Raw genomic sequence first — 15,030 nt, 5'->3', positions numbered from 1 at the left:
TGGGTGGAGTGGAGTGGAGTGGAGTGGATGGAGTTGAGTTGAGTTGAGTTGAGTGGAGTTGGGTGGAGTGGAGTGGAGTGGATGGAGTTGAGTTGAGTTGAGTGGAGTTGGGTGGAGTGGAGTGGAGTGGATGGAGTTGAGTTGAGTTGGGTGGAGTTGAGTTGGATGGAGTTGGGTTGGATGGAGTTGAGTTGAGTTGAGTTGAGTTGGATGGAGTTGGGTTGGATGGAGTTGAGTTGAGTGGAGTTGGGTGGAGTGGAGTGGAGTGGATGGAGTTGAGTTGAGTTGAGTTGAGTGGAGTTGGGTGGAGTGGAGTGGAGTGGAGTGGATGGAGTTGAGTTGAGTTGGGTGGAGTTGAGTTGAGTTGGGTGGAGTTGAGTGGAGTTGGGTGGAGTTGAGTTGGAGGGAGGAACAGCCAAATGAATCTCCCCTTCGCCAGCTCCCGGTCTCTTCCGAGCCCCGCCGCCGCCGCCGGGCGAAGGAGCGCGCCACCCGGCCGCGCGTTCCCGGAGCCCGACCCGGACCCGGACCCGGACCCCGACCCGGAGCGGGGTCGCTTCGGCCCGGCCGCCTATCCCGCTCCGGCGCAGTGGGGAGCCGCCTTCCCGCTGCCTCCCTTCGCCGGGCCTGCTGCCTACTTGCCCGGGGGCCAGGAGAACGGGCCGAGTGGCCGGCTGGATCCCCCGCACAGCCGGTGGGACGGCGCCCCCGGACCCGGGTACCGGCGGGTCAGCCACCCGGTATACCCCTGGATGTGGAAACGCAGCTCCCGGGTCGGTAAGTGCACTGTTCCTCGGGGTGGGGGGGATACTGGGTGAGGAAGCGAGCTGCCGGAAAGCGCAGGGAGTTCGGGGGGGGGAGCTGTGGGGGAGACACTGAGGGACTGACACTTGTCTCTCTCCCTCTCTCAGAGAAATTCACCATCTCTCTTTCTCTCTATCTCACACGTAAACACACTCATTATCCCTCTCTCTCTCTTTCTATCTCACACGGAAACACACACTTTCACAATCTCTCTGTCTATCTCACACAGAAACACACTCTGTCTCACTCTCTGTCTATCTCAGTCTATCTCTCTATCTCACACAGAAATTCGCGATCTCTCTCCCGATCTCACACAGAAACACACATTCTCTCTATCTCACACTCTCTGTCTACCTCACACAGAAACACACAGTCTCACTCTCTGTCTATCTCAATCTGATTATCTCCTTATCTCACACAAACGCACACTCTCTGTCAACCTCACACAGCAACACACAGTCTCACTCTCTGTCTATCTCAAACTGACTATCTCCCGATCTCACACAGAAACACTCTCACATTCTCTCTATCTCACACGTATACACACACACACACACTCTCTGTCTATCTCACACAGAAACACACACTCTCTCTCTCTACCTCACACAGCAACACACTGTCTCACTCTGTCTATCTCAATCTGACTATCTCTCTATCTCACACGAAAACACTCTCTCTCTCACTCTGTCTATCTCACACAGCAACACAGTCTCACTCTCTATCTATCTCAATCTGACTATCTATCTCACACGTAAACACACTCTCTCACTCTCTATCTATCTCAATCTGACTATCTATCTCACACGTAAACACACTCTCTCTCTCTCTATCTATCTCACACAGAAACACACTCACTGTCTCACTCTCTCTATCTCACACGTAAACACACACTCTCTCTCTCACTCTCTCTGTGCCTATCTCACACAGAAACACACACTGTCTCACTCTGTGTCTATCTCAATTTGACTATCTCTATCTCACACGTAAACACACACACACACTCTCTCTCTATCTCACTCAGCCTATCTTGCAGAAATTCACGATCTCTCTCCCGATCTCACACAGAAACACTCTCTCATTCTGTCTATCTCACACAAAAACACACCCACTATCTCTCTCTCCTTCACGCAGAAACACCCTCACTATCTCTCTCTGTGTATCTTACACAGAAGCACACTCACTGTTTCACTCTCTCTCTCACACAGAAACACACTCACTGTCTCACTCTCACTCTGTCTATCTCAATCTGTCTATTTCACGCAGAAATTCACGATCTCTCTCCCGATCTCACACAGAAACACTCACCTTCTCCCCCTCTCTCTCTCTATCTCACACAGAAACACACCCACTATCTCTCTCTGTCTATCTCACTCTGCCTACCTCACACAGAAATTCATATCTCTCTCCCGATCTCACACAGAAACACTCTCACTTCTCTCGGTCTATTTCACACAGAAACACACCCATTGTCTCTCTCTCTCTCTGTGTCTACCACACTCTGTCTATCTCACACACAAATTCACTATCTCTCTCTATCTCACTCAGAAACACACCCACCATCTCTCTCCCTGTCTACCTCACTACCTCACACAGAAACACACTCACTGTCTCACTCACTCTCTGTCTACCTCACTTTCCCTATCTCTCACAGAAATTCGCCATCCCTCTATCTCACACAGAAAGTCACACTCTCTCACTGTCTGTCTCATACAGAAATTCAGATCTTTCTCTCACATAGAAACGCACCCACTCTCTTTACCTCACACAGGAATTCACGATATCATGATCTCACACAGAAACACACTCACTATCTCTCTCCCTCACTCTGTCTCACACAGAAATTCACAATCTCTCTATCTATCTCACACAAAACATTCTCACTCTCTCTGTCTATCTCACACAGCTATTGACAATGTCTCACTGTCTCACACAGAAGCACTCTCACTATTTCTCAATCTATCTCACACAGAAACACACTCACTATCTCTCTATCTCTGTCTATCTCACTCTGTCTATCTCAGAAATTTGCGATCTCTCTCTCAAAAAAACACATTCAGTATTTCTCTCTCTGTCTCACACAGAAATTCACAATCTCTCCCGCTCTCGATCTCACACAAAACACCCCCACCATCTCTCTCTCTATCTCACACAGAACATACTCACTCTCTGCCTCTCTCTCTCTGTCTACCTCACTGTCTATCTCACACAGAAATTCACTCTCTCACTATCTTGCACAAAACACTCTCACTATCTCTCAATCTATCTCACACAGAAACACACTCACTCTCTCCCTTTCTATTTCACACAGAGACGCACTCACTCTGTCACTCCGTCTTTCACTCTCTCGATCACACACAGAGATACACTATCTTATTCTCCCTCTATCTCACACAGATACTCTCTTTCTTAAATAGAAACACTCACTGTCTCTCAGTCTCTATCTCACAGACATTCATTATCTTTCGCTCTATCTCACACCGAAATACACTCACTGTCACTCTCACTCTATCTCAGTCAGAGACACACACTGTCTCTCTCACTCGCTGTCTCACAAAGACGTACTCTCTGTCACTCTCACTTTCACTCTCTCTATCTTATACAGAAGCATTCACTCTATTTGTGCCTCCCCATCTCACCCTTACTATCTCTCTATCTCACACAGAGAGACACACACCATCACTCTCTTACTCTATCTATCCCACACAGGGACGCAACATCGCTCTCTCTCTGACACACACACTATCTCTCTCACTCTCTCTATCTCCCACACAGAGACACACACTATCTCTTTCACGCATACGCACTCTTTCACTCTCTACCTTGCTCACACAGACATAATTTCACACACATGCACACTCTCTTACACTCCCTCATATCTCTCTCACACACACACACCCTTTCTTCCATGCACACTGTCTCACACCCATGCACACACACACACATTTTCTCTCTCTCACACACACATTCACACACGAACACAGGCATACAGGTAAAACACAGAAACTAACCACCTACATGTACAGACAAATCCTTGCATTGCATCAGAATACAAGAGACTGAGAAACAAGTTACACCAAATGACTAAACTCAGACAAAACTATGCCGACAACACTAACTACCTCATATCTGCACAAGATGTGTGTGTCCCACACAAGTGTTGATGATTTACTCAGCAAAATGAAAGAACAGCACAGAGCAATGTAGATTCCTGCTCACCCATCTGCACCATCAGCATCTCACCCATTCTGTGCTGTCTATAACAAATGTGTCCATATCTCTAGAAGAGAGGGGATAAGGGAGAGGAAGAGGGAGGTGAATTGTAACTGAATTGGGTTAATCTTTCCTTTCTTGGTCAGAGCATTCAGTTCAGGGGTTGAGAAGTCATACTGCGGCTGGACAGGACATTGATCAGGGCCACATTTGGAATGTTGTGTTCAATTCTGGTCCTCTTCCTATCAGAAGAATGTTATAGAGTCATAGAGATGTACAGCATAGAAACAGACCCTTTGGTCCAACCCGTCCATGCCGACCAGATATCCCAACCCAATCTAGTCCCACCTGCCAGTACCCAGCCCATCTCCCTCCAAACCCTTCCTATTCATATACCCATCCAAATGCCTCTTAAATGTTGCAATTGTACCAGCCTCCACCACTTCCTCTGGCAGCTCATTCCATACACGTACCACCCTCTGCGTGAAAAAGTTGCCCCTTAGGTCTCTTTTATATCTTTCCCCTCTCACCCTAAACCTGTGCCCTCTAGTTCTGGACTCCCTGACCCCAGGGAAAAGACTTTGCCTATTTACCCTATCCATGCCCCTCATAATTTTGTAAACCTCTATAAGGTCACCCCTCAGCCTCCAACGCTCCAGGGAAAACAGCCCCAGCCTGTTCAGCCTCTCCCTGTAGCTCAGACCCTCCAACCCTGGCAACATCCTTGTAAATCTTTTCTGAACCCATTCAAGTTTCGCAACATCTTTCCGATAGGAAGGAGACCAGAACTGCACGCAATATTCCAACAGTGGCCCCTAACCAATGTCCTGTACAGCTGCAACATGACCTCCCAACTCCTGTACTCAATACTCTGACCAATAAAGGAAAGCATACCAAACGCTGCCTTCACTATCCTATCTACCTGCGACTCCACTTTCAAGGAGCTATGAACCTGCACTCCAAGGTCTCTTTGTTCAGCAACACCCCCCAGGACCTTACCACTAAGTGTATAAGTCCTGCTAAGATTTGCTTTCCCAAAATGCAGCCCCTCGCATTTATCTGAATTAAACTCCATCTGCCACTTCTCAGCCCATTGGCCCATCTGGTCCAGATCCTGTTGTAATCTGAGGTAACCCTCCTCACTGTCCACTACACCTCCAATTTTGGTGTCATCTGCAAACTTACTAACTGTACCTCTTATGCTCACATCCAAATCATTTATATAAATGACAAAAAGCAGAGGGCCCAGCACCGATCCTTGTGGCACTCCACTGGTCACAGGCCTCCAGTCTGAAAAACAACCCTCCACTACCACCCCCTGTCTTCTACCTTTGAAACTTGAAAGGGTTCAGAAAAGATTTACAAGGATGTTGCCAGGGTTGGAGGGTTTGAGCTATAGGGAGAGGCTGAACAGGCTGGGGCTGTTTTCCCAGGAGCGTTGGAGGCTGAGGGGTGACCATATAGAGGTTTATAAAATCATGAGGGTCATGGATAGGGTAAATAGACAAGGTCTTTTCCCTGGGGTGGGGGCTTCCAGAACTAGAGGGCATAGGTTTAGAGTGAGAGGGGAAAGATATAAAAGTGACCCGAGGGGCAACTTTTTCCCCCAGAGGGTGGTGCGTGTGTGGGAGGAGCTGCCAGAGGAAGTGGTGGAGGCTGGTACAATGACAGCATTTAAAAGGCATCTGGATGGGGGACAGGAACAGGAAGGGTTTAGAGGGAGATGGGCCAAGTGCTGGGGAATGGGGACTGGATTAGGTTAGGGATATCTGGGTCAGCACGGACGAGATGGACCGAAGGGTCTGTTTCCGTGCTGTACGTCTCTTTCACTCTGACTCAATTCACATTAATATCGTGAAGAATTAAAACTTGCCTAAATGTGAATTAAATATTTGTTTCTCTCTATATATATCTCCCACTCTCTTTCTATCCCACCCTCTTTCTTTCTCTCTCTCTCTCTTTCTTTCTCTTTTTTTCTCTCTCTCCCTTCGTTATTTCTCCCCTCCTTTCTCTTTCTCTCCCTCCTTTCTCTTTCTCTCCCTTCCATTCTCTCTCTTCCCTCCCTTTCTCTCTCTCACTTCATCCCTCTTTCTCTCTCCCTTTCTTCTCCCTTATCTCTACCTCTCTCCTGCTCGCTCTCCCTCGCTGCCTTTCTTGCTCTCTCTCCCTTTCTCCCTCTTTTTGTCTCTACTTCTCTCTCTGTCCCTCTTCCTCACTCTCTCCCTCCTTCTCTCTCGCTTTCCCTCACCTCTCTCTTTCTCTCTGCTTCTCTCTTCCTCTTTCTCTCTCGCTCCTTCTCTCTCTCTCCCTCTTTCTCTCTCCTTCTGTCTTTCTCTCTACCTTGCATCTTCCCTCTCTCTATCTCTGCCCTTCTCCATCTTTCTGTCTGCCTCTCTCTCTCTCCCCCTCTTTTTCCCACCTTCTCTCTCCATCTCTCTTCCTCTTTCTCTGTCTCTCCATCTCTCCTCCCTCCCTCTCTCTGTCCCTCCCTCTCTCCCTCTCTCTGTCCCTCCCTCTCTCCCTCTCTGTCCTTCCCTCTTTCTCTCTTTCTCTATTTCTCCCCTCTTCCCCTTTCTCTCTGCCTCTCTCTCTCTCCTTCTTTTTCCCACCTTTGCTCTCCATCTCTCTTTCTCTTTCTCTCTCTTTCTCTCTCCCTTTCTCTCTATCTCCCTCACCTCTCATTCACCTTTTCTCTCTTCCAATCCCGTCCTCACCTTCTCCCTCTCTGCTTCTGTCTCTCTCCTTTCTCTGTCTCTCCTCCTCTCCCCCCCTCTCTCTCTCTCCATTTCCCCACCACCCTCTCCATCTCTCTCCTCTGTCTCTCTCTCTCTCCTTTCTCTGTCCCTCTTCTCCCTCTTTCCCTCTCACCACCCTCCCACCTTCTCCGTCTCCCCCCTCCCCCTCTCTGTCTCCATCTCTGCCCCCTCTCCCTCCCACCTTCTCTGTCCCTCTCTTTTCTCTGTCTCTCCATCTTCTCCCTCTTTCTCTCTCTCTCTTCCCCCCTCCTTCTCTCTCTCTCTCCTTTCTCTGTCTCTCTATCTTCTCCCTCTTTCTCTCTCTCTCTCCCTCCCTCTCTCTCTCTCTCTCTCCTTCCCCCAACCTTCTCTCTCTCTGTCTCTCAATCTTCTCCCTCTTTCTCTCTCTCTCCTTCCCCCCACCTTCTCTCTCTCCGTCTCTCTCCTTTCTCTGTCTCTCCATCTTCTCCCTCCTTCTCTCTCTCTCTCCTTCCCCCAACCTTCTCTCTCTGTCTCTCAATCTTCTCCCTCTTTCTCTCTCTCTCTACCCCCACCTTCTCTCTCTCTCTCTGTCTCTCTCTCTCTGTCTCTGTCTCTCTCTCTCTGTCTCTCTCTCTCTGTCTCTCTCTCTGTCTCTCTCTGTCTCTCTCTCTCTGTCTCTCTCTCTCTGTCTCTCTCTGTCTCTCTCTCTGTCTCTCTCTGTCTCTCTCTCTCTCTGTCTCTCTCCTTTCTCTGTCTCTCCATCTTCTCCCTCTTTCTGTCTCTCTCTCTTTTCCCCATCTTCTCTCTCTCTCTCTCTCCTTTCTCTGTCTCTCCATCTTCTCCCTCTTTCTGTCTCTCTCTCTCTTCCCCCATCTTCTCTCTCTCTGTCTCTCTCCTTTCTCTGTCTCTCCATCTTCTCCCTCCTTCTCTCTCTCTCTCCTTCCCCCAACCTTCTCTCTCTGTCTCTCCATCTTCTCCCTCTTTCTCTCTCTCTCTCTCTCTACCCCCACCTTCTCTCCCTCTCTGTCTCTCTCCTTTCTCTGTCTCTCCATCTTCTCCCTCTTTCTCTCTCTCTCTCTCTCTCTCTCTCTCTCCCCTACCTTCTCTCCCTCTCTGTCTCTCTCCTTTCTCTGTCTCTCCATCTTCTCCCTCTTTCTGTCTCTCTCTCTTCCCCCATCTTCTCTCTCTCTGTCTCTCTCCTTTCTCTGTCTCTCCATCTTCTCCCTCTTTCACTCTCTCACTCTCTCTATCTCTACCCCCATCTTCTTTCTCTCTCTCTCTCTCTCCTTTCTCTGTCTCTCCTCCTCTGCCTCCCTCTCTCTCTCCCTCTTTGTCCCCCCACACTCAACCCCCACTCGCCCTGCCTCAATCTCGCCAGGATGTGGCTACGGGACGGAAAAACACAGTTGCCGCCAGGTTTACTCCCGGCACCAGACCCTGGAATTGGAGAAAGAGTTCCACTTCAGCCGCTACCTGACCCGCCGGCGCAGGCTTGAGATAGCCGCCGCGCTGTCCCTGACCGAACGCCAGGTCAAGGTCTGGTTTCAGAACAGGCGCATGAAATGCAAGAGGGAGGGCAACTTGGGCAAGGCATCAACACCAGCCAGCGGCCCAACGCCGACTGGTGGTGGCTGGCACACGGAAGAGGAGACCGGGGCGAAGGAATGAACACCCCCCCTCCCCCCCACCCACCCCCGCGAGAGGAAGCGCCCGCCCTCACCTCCAACCGCCAAAAGGTTCACTCCAACTCCAAGTCCCCTCACCCACTGCCACCAAAGCGTTCCCTCCTTCCTCCCCCTCCCCCCAACTCACCTCCACCAATCAATTGAGGGAACAGCTCACCTTCCCCGGGCTGGTCAGCCCTTCCCCCTCAGGACTCCATCATCGTCTAGTCCTGAGGAAGGGTCAATACACAAAAGGGTGACCTTTCTGCCCCAATTGGCTCTGTGGTCGCCCAGCCCTCCTGCCGGTCTCCACCGGATTCCAGCGTCTGCTTTTCCCTGTCTCTGGATCGCTCTCCCCTTTCACATTTCATCCATTTACATGATCGGAGAATCCCGACCGGCTGGAAGCAGGCCATTCGGCCCATCGAGTCCGCACCCATCCTCTGAAAAGCATCCCGCTCAGAGAAGGTCCCCACCCTATTCCCTGCATTACCCATTGGTCAATCCCACCCTAACCTGCACATCCCTGGGCACTATGGGGACAATTTAGCACGGCCAATCCCACCCTAACCTGCACATCCCTGGGCACTATGGGGACAATTTAGCACGGCCAATCCCACCCTAACCTGCATATCCCTGGGCACTACGGGGACAATTTAGCACGGCCAATCCCACCCTAACCCGCACATCCCTGGGCACTACGGGACAATTTAGCACGGCCAATCCCACCCTAACCTGCACATCCCTGGGCACTACGGGACAATTTAGCACGGCCAATCCCATCCTAACCTGCACATCCCTGGGCACTACGGGGACAATTTGGCACGGCCAATCCCATCCTAACCTGCACATCCCTGGGCACTACGGGGACAATTTAGCACGGCCAATCCCACCCTAACCTGCACATCCCTGGGCACTACGGGACAATTTAGCACGGCCAATCACATCCTAACCTGCACATCTCTGGGCACTACGGGGACAATTTAGCACGGCCAATCCCACCCTAACCTGCACATCCCTTGGCACTACGGGGACAATTTAGCACGGCCAATCCCACCCTAACCTGCACATCCCTGGGCACTATGGGACAATTTAGCACGGCCAATCCCACCCTAACCCGCACATCCCTGGGCACTATGGAGACTAATTTAGCACAGCCAATCCCACCCTAACCCGCACATCCCTGGGCACTATGGAGACTAATTTAGCACGGCCAATCCCACCATAACCTGCACATGCTTGGGTACTATGGGGACAATTTTGCACGGCCAATTCCACCCTAACCCGCACATCCCTGGGCACTATGGGGACAATTTTGCACGGCCAATCCCACCCTAACCCGCACATCCCTGGGCACTACGGGGACAATTTAGCACGGTCAATCCCACCCTAACCTGCACATCCCTGGGCACTATGGGGACAATTTAGCACGGTCAATCCCACCCTAACCTGCACATCCCTGGGCACTATGGGGACAATTTAGCACGGCCAATTCCACCCTAACCTGCACATCCCTGGGCACTATGGGAAAATTTAGCACGGCCAATCCCACCCTAACCTGCACCTATTTGGATTGTGGGAAGAAACCCCACACAGATAGGGGGGATGGGCAGTGGGGAGAATGTACAAACTCCAACACACACACACCCATTTACACAACAGATCCCTCTCTCGTTCACCCCAACACACACAATCACACACCCATTTACACAATACATTCCATTTCTCTACCTCACCAGTTAGTTAGAACACCCCTCCCGCCTCCCCACACCCATTCACAGAATAGAGCCCTCGCCCTTTACCATAGGACCATCGCGATCTAGGAGTAAATGTAGGCCATTCGGCCCATCGTGTCTGCTCCGCCATTCACTGAGATCTGACCACCCTCCTCCATATAAATCCTCAAACCCACTCACCCACCCCCTTCCGGTCTAGTCCCGCTAAGAATCCCGTCTCCCGAATTTAATCTTCTCCCCCTCACCACCACTTGTTGAGCTAAGATACCACTGTCCCATGGCATCAACCTCCACTCCACCCAGAATTCCTGTCCCCTGGCACACCACCCATCCAACTGAAAAGGACTGATTGCCCCTCATAGAACATAGAACATTCCAGCGCAGTACAGGCCCCTCGAGGTTGTACCAATCTGAAGCCCATCTAACCTACACTATCCCATTCTCGTCCATATGTCTATCCAATGCCCATTTAAATGCCCTTAATGTTGGTGAATCTACTCCTGTTACAGGCAGTGTGTTCCACACGCCCTACTACTCTCTGAGTAAAGACACTACCTCTGACATCTGTCCTATATCTATCACCCCTCAATTTAAAGCTATGCCCCCTTGTGCTAGCCATCCCCGTCCGAGGGAAAAGGCTCCCTATCTAAACCTCTGAATATCTTATATAGAACATAGAACATTACAGCGCTGTACAGGCCCTTCGGCCCTCGATGTTGCGCTGCCCTGTCATACTAATCTGAAGCCCATCCCGCCTACACTATTCCATGTACGTCCATATGCCTGTCCAATGGCGACTTAAACGCACTTAAAGTTGGCGAATCTACTACCTTTGCAGGCAAAGCATTCCATACCATTACTACTCTCTGAGTAAAGACACTCCCTCTAACATCTGTCCTGTACCTATCACCCCTCAGTTTAAAGCTGTGCCCTCTCGTGTTAGCCATCACCGTCCGAGGGAAAAGGCTCTCTCTGCCCACCCTGTCTAACCCTCTTATTATCTTATAGGTCTCAATTCAGTCACCTCTCAGCCGCCTTCTCTCTAACAAAAACAGCCTCAAGTCCCTCAGCCTTTCCTCGTAAGACCTTCCCCTCCCACACCAGGCAACGTCCCGGTAAATCTCCTCTGACCCCTTTCCAAAGCTTCCACATCCTTCCTGTAATGTGGTGACCAGAACAGTCCACAATACTCCGGAGTGCGGCCGCACACCAGGGTTTTGTACGGCTGCAGTATGACCCCATGGCTCCGAAACTCAATCCCTCTCCCCATAAAAGCTAACACACCGTACGCCTTCTTAACCACCCTGTCAACCTGGGAGGCAACTTTCAGGGATCTGTGTACCTGGACACCGAGGTCTCTCTGCTTAACCCCCCTCTCCAACTCCTCAGTTGCGTTGGATTTTTCGACCGTGGACACTCGACTCTCATCAGCACCTCGTACTTTCTTTCAAAGATAGAAACAGAGAGGGTCTTAATTTAACTTTACGTTGCGTACAAATGAGAGTGAGAGAAACAAATTGCTTTTAAAAGGAAATAATATTTCGGATGTTGTAATATTTTGTGTGCGCGTGTGTCTGCCGATTTCCAATCTGACAGAGGATGCCACTATTTAAGATTAAAATCACGTATTTTGCAAACGAAAGGGTTCTTTTTTTGTTAAGAAAGCCGGGGGAGGTTGCCTCAGAGTACAACGGGACAACGATCAGATGGGCCGAAGGGCCGAGGAGTGGCAGATGGAGTTTAATTCGGGTAAATGTGAGGTGCTGCGTTTTGGAAACGCAGATCAGGGCAGGGCTTATACACTTAATGGTAAGGTCCTGGGAGAGTGTTGCTGAACAAAGAGACCTTGGAGTGCAGGTTCATAGCTCCTTGAGAGTGGAGTCGCAGGTAGATAGGATAGTGAAGGAGGCGTTGGGTCTGCTTTCCTTTATTGGTCAGAGTATTGAGTACAGGGGTTGGGAGGTCATGTTGCAGCTGTACAGGTCATTGGTTAGGACACTATTGGAATATTGCATGCAATTCTGGTCTCCTTCCTATCGGAAAGATGTTGTGGAACTTGAAAGGGTTCAGAAAAGATTTACAAGGATGTTGGAGGGTTTGAGCTACAGGGAGAGGCTGGACAGGCTGGGGCGACATCGAGGGCTGAAGGGCCTGTACTGTTCTGGAATGTTCTATGTTCTCAATCCTGTCCCTCAGGATTCCCTCCAACAACTTGCCCACCACCGACGTCAGGTTGGTCTATATTTCCCTGGCTTTGTGTCATGGGTAGATGGGTGGATGGGGGTTGAAGAAGATGGTTAGCACGGTTGCCTTCATCGCTCAGCCCTTTGAGCGGAGGGAGTTGGGGACGTTACGTTAGGGTTGTACAGGAGGTTGGTGAGGTCTCCCCTGGTGCACTGTGCCCAGTTCTGGTCACCCTGTTACAGGAAGGATATGGTTAAACTGGAGGAGGGTAAAGTCCAGGAGAGTGTTGCTGAACAAAGAGACCTTGGAGTGCAGGTTCATAGTTCCTTGAAAGTAGAGTCTTAGGTAGACAGGATGGTGAAGGAGGCGTTTGGTATGTTAGTCAGCGACAACAATAGAACTGCAGATGTTGGAATCCAAAGTAGACAGGCAGGAGGCTGGAGGAACACAGCAAGGCAGGCAGCATCAGGAGGGGGAGAAGTCGACATTTTAGGTGTAACCTTTTTTTCAGAACTCATCCCTGAAGAAGAGGTTATATCCAAAATGTCAACTTCTCCAATCGTTATCGATTGTTGGGAAAACCCACCTGGTTCACCAACTGCCATCCTTAACTGGTCCGGCCTACACGTGACTCCAGACCCACAGCAACCTGGTTGACTCTTAACTGCCCACAGGGCAATTAGGGATGGGTAATACATTCTGGACCCAGCCAGAGATGCCCATGAGTGGATAAAAGACAGGGAAAGGTATTCAGATGGGTCCTTGCAAAGACCAGGATACAGGGCCAAGAGCTGGGAAATGGGGGTTGGGATGGTCAGGTGGTTATTCTTGACCAGCGTATACTTGATGGGTTGAAGCACCACATTCTGCGATGTGGACCCCTATTAATGCAGAGTGGTACACTCATAAAGTGGTATTGACCCGTCCGTGCTGACCCAGATATCGCTAACCTAATCCTGTCCCCATTCCCCAGCACTTGGCCCACCTCCCTCTAAACCCTTCCTGTTCCTGTCCCCCATCCAGATGCCTTTTAAATGCTGTCATTGTACCAGCCCCCACCACTTCCTCTGGCAGCTCCTCCCACACACGCACCACCCTCTGGGGGAAAAAGTTGCCCCTCGGGTCCCTTTCCCCCTCTCACCTCAAACCTACCCCCCTCTAGTTCTGGACTCAAAGCGGGAGAAAGACCCTGTCTATTTACCCTATCCACGCCCCTCGTGATTTTGTAAACCTCTATAAGGTCACTCCCTCAGCCTCCGACGCTCCAGGGAAAACAGCCCCAGCCTGTCCAGCCTCTCCCTGTAGCTCAAACCCTCCAACATCCTTGTCAATCTTTTCCGAACCCTTCCACAACATCCTTCCTGTAGCGGGGAGACCGGGATTGAACGCAATATTCCAACAGGGGCCCCTAACCAACGTCCTGTACATCCGCAACATGACCTCCCGACCCCTGTACTCAATACTCTGACCGATAAAGTAGACAGGCAGGAGGCTGGAGGAACACAGCAAGCCAGGCAGCATCAGGAGGGGGAGAAGGTGACGTTTCAGATAAAACCCTTCTTCACCTGAAGCGTTGACTTCTCCCCCTCCTGATGCTGCCTGCCTTGCTGTGTTCCTCCAGCCTTCTGCCTGTCTACTTTGGATTCCAGCATCTGCAGTTCTATTGTTGTCGCTGACTAACATACCAAACGCCTCCTTCACCATCCTGTCTACCTGGGACTCTACGTTCTAAGGAACCGCTCGCAGCCTCTCGGCCATCATTAGACTCTGAATTCCAGGTTTTCTTTTATTGAGTTCAAATTCAGCCATCTGCTGTGGGCGGGTTCGAACCCAGGTCCCCCGGAACGTTACCGGGGGTCTCTGGACTAACCGTCTTGCGGTAATACCACTGGACCATCGCCTACCCCACTCCTTTGATGTTCAGAGGGGTTTCCTCCTCCTCTCCCACCCCTCACAGGCAGCAAGTTCCAGAATTCTACACCCTTCTGGGTAGATGACAAAATCCACCCCCCCCCCCCCCCCCGCAATCTTCCTGCCCCCTCACCATCCGTCAATGCCCTTCCCAAGTTATTGATTCCACAAACGGGGTGGAGATATTTCTCAGTGTCTAGATTATCGTTGCCACTCCTACATCCCTGAACGCAGGGGAGAAAGTATTCCACCAATGTAGACTCACAAAGACGTACAGCATGGAAACAGACCCCTCTACCCCACCCTTCTGTGCTAACCCGACATGCACCACCCATCAGGGGAATCCAGATCCAGGCGGGCGTAAGTTTCGGGTGAGAGGGGGAAAGGGGCAGCTTTTTCACTCAGAGGGTGGTGCCATGTGTGGAACGAGCTGCCAGAGGAAGTGGTGGGGGAGGGGGATGGGGGGGCTGGTACAACATTTAAAACTGGGGGAGATGAACAGGAAGGGTTTAGAGGGAGATGGACCAAGTGCTGGGGAACGGGGACTGGATTAGGTTAGGGGTATCTGGGTCAGCACGGACGGGACGGGCCGAAGGGTCTGTTTCCGTGCTGCACATCTTTATGACTCTCTGACTTTGTGTGAAAAAGTTGCCCCTCGGGTCACTTTCAAGACTTTCCCCCTCTCGCCTTAAACCTATGTCCCTCTAGTTCTGGATTCCCCACCCCAGGGGAAAAACGACCTTGTCTATTTACCCCACCCTGGTGATTTTATAAACCTCTATAAGGTCACCCCCTCAGCCTCCG

At 50.7% G+C, this 15,030-nt stretch overlaps 1 protein-coding gene across 1 annotated transcript; it reads left to right on the top strand.

The window, feature by feature from the left end:
* Window positions 1–419: 419 nt before the first annotated feature.
* On the top strand, window positions 420–11,760 carry LOC148134711 (homeobox protein Hox-A5-like). The gene is made up of 2 exons (XM_087985503.1): window positions 420–777; window positions 8,110–11,760. Exons 1-2 carry the CDS (start codon window positions 420–422, stop codon window positions 8,397–8,399), a joined length of 648 nt encoding a protein of 215 aa, XP_087841629.1. The 3' UTR covers window positions 8,400–11,760.
* The last annotated feature ends 3,270 nt before the right edge of the window (window positions 11,761–15,030 follow it).

Source organism: Chiloscyllium plagiosum, unplaced genomic scaffold (genome assembly GCF_037043375.1).
Source record: "Chiloscyllium plagiosum isolate Xiang-an unplaced genomic scaffold, Cpla_swu_hap1 HiC_scaffold_53X, whole genome shotgun sequence".
NCBI classification, from domain to species: Eukaryota; Metazoa; Chordata; class Chondrichthyes; order Orectolobiformes; family Hemiscylliidae; genus Chiloscyllium; species Chiloscyllium plagiosum.
Note: the sequence above shows the minus strand (reverse complement) of the source record. Positions and strands in the feature narration are given on the sequence as shown.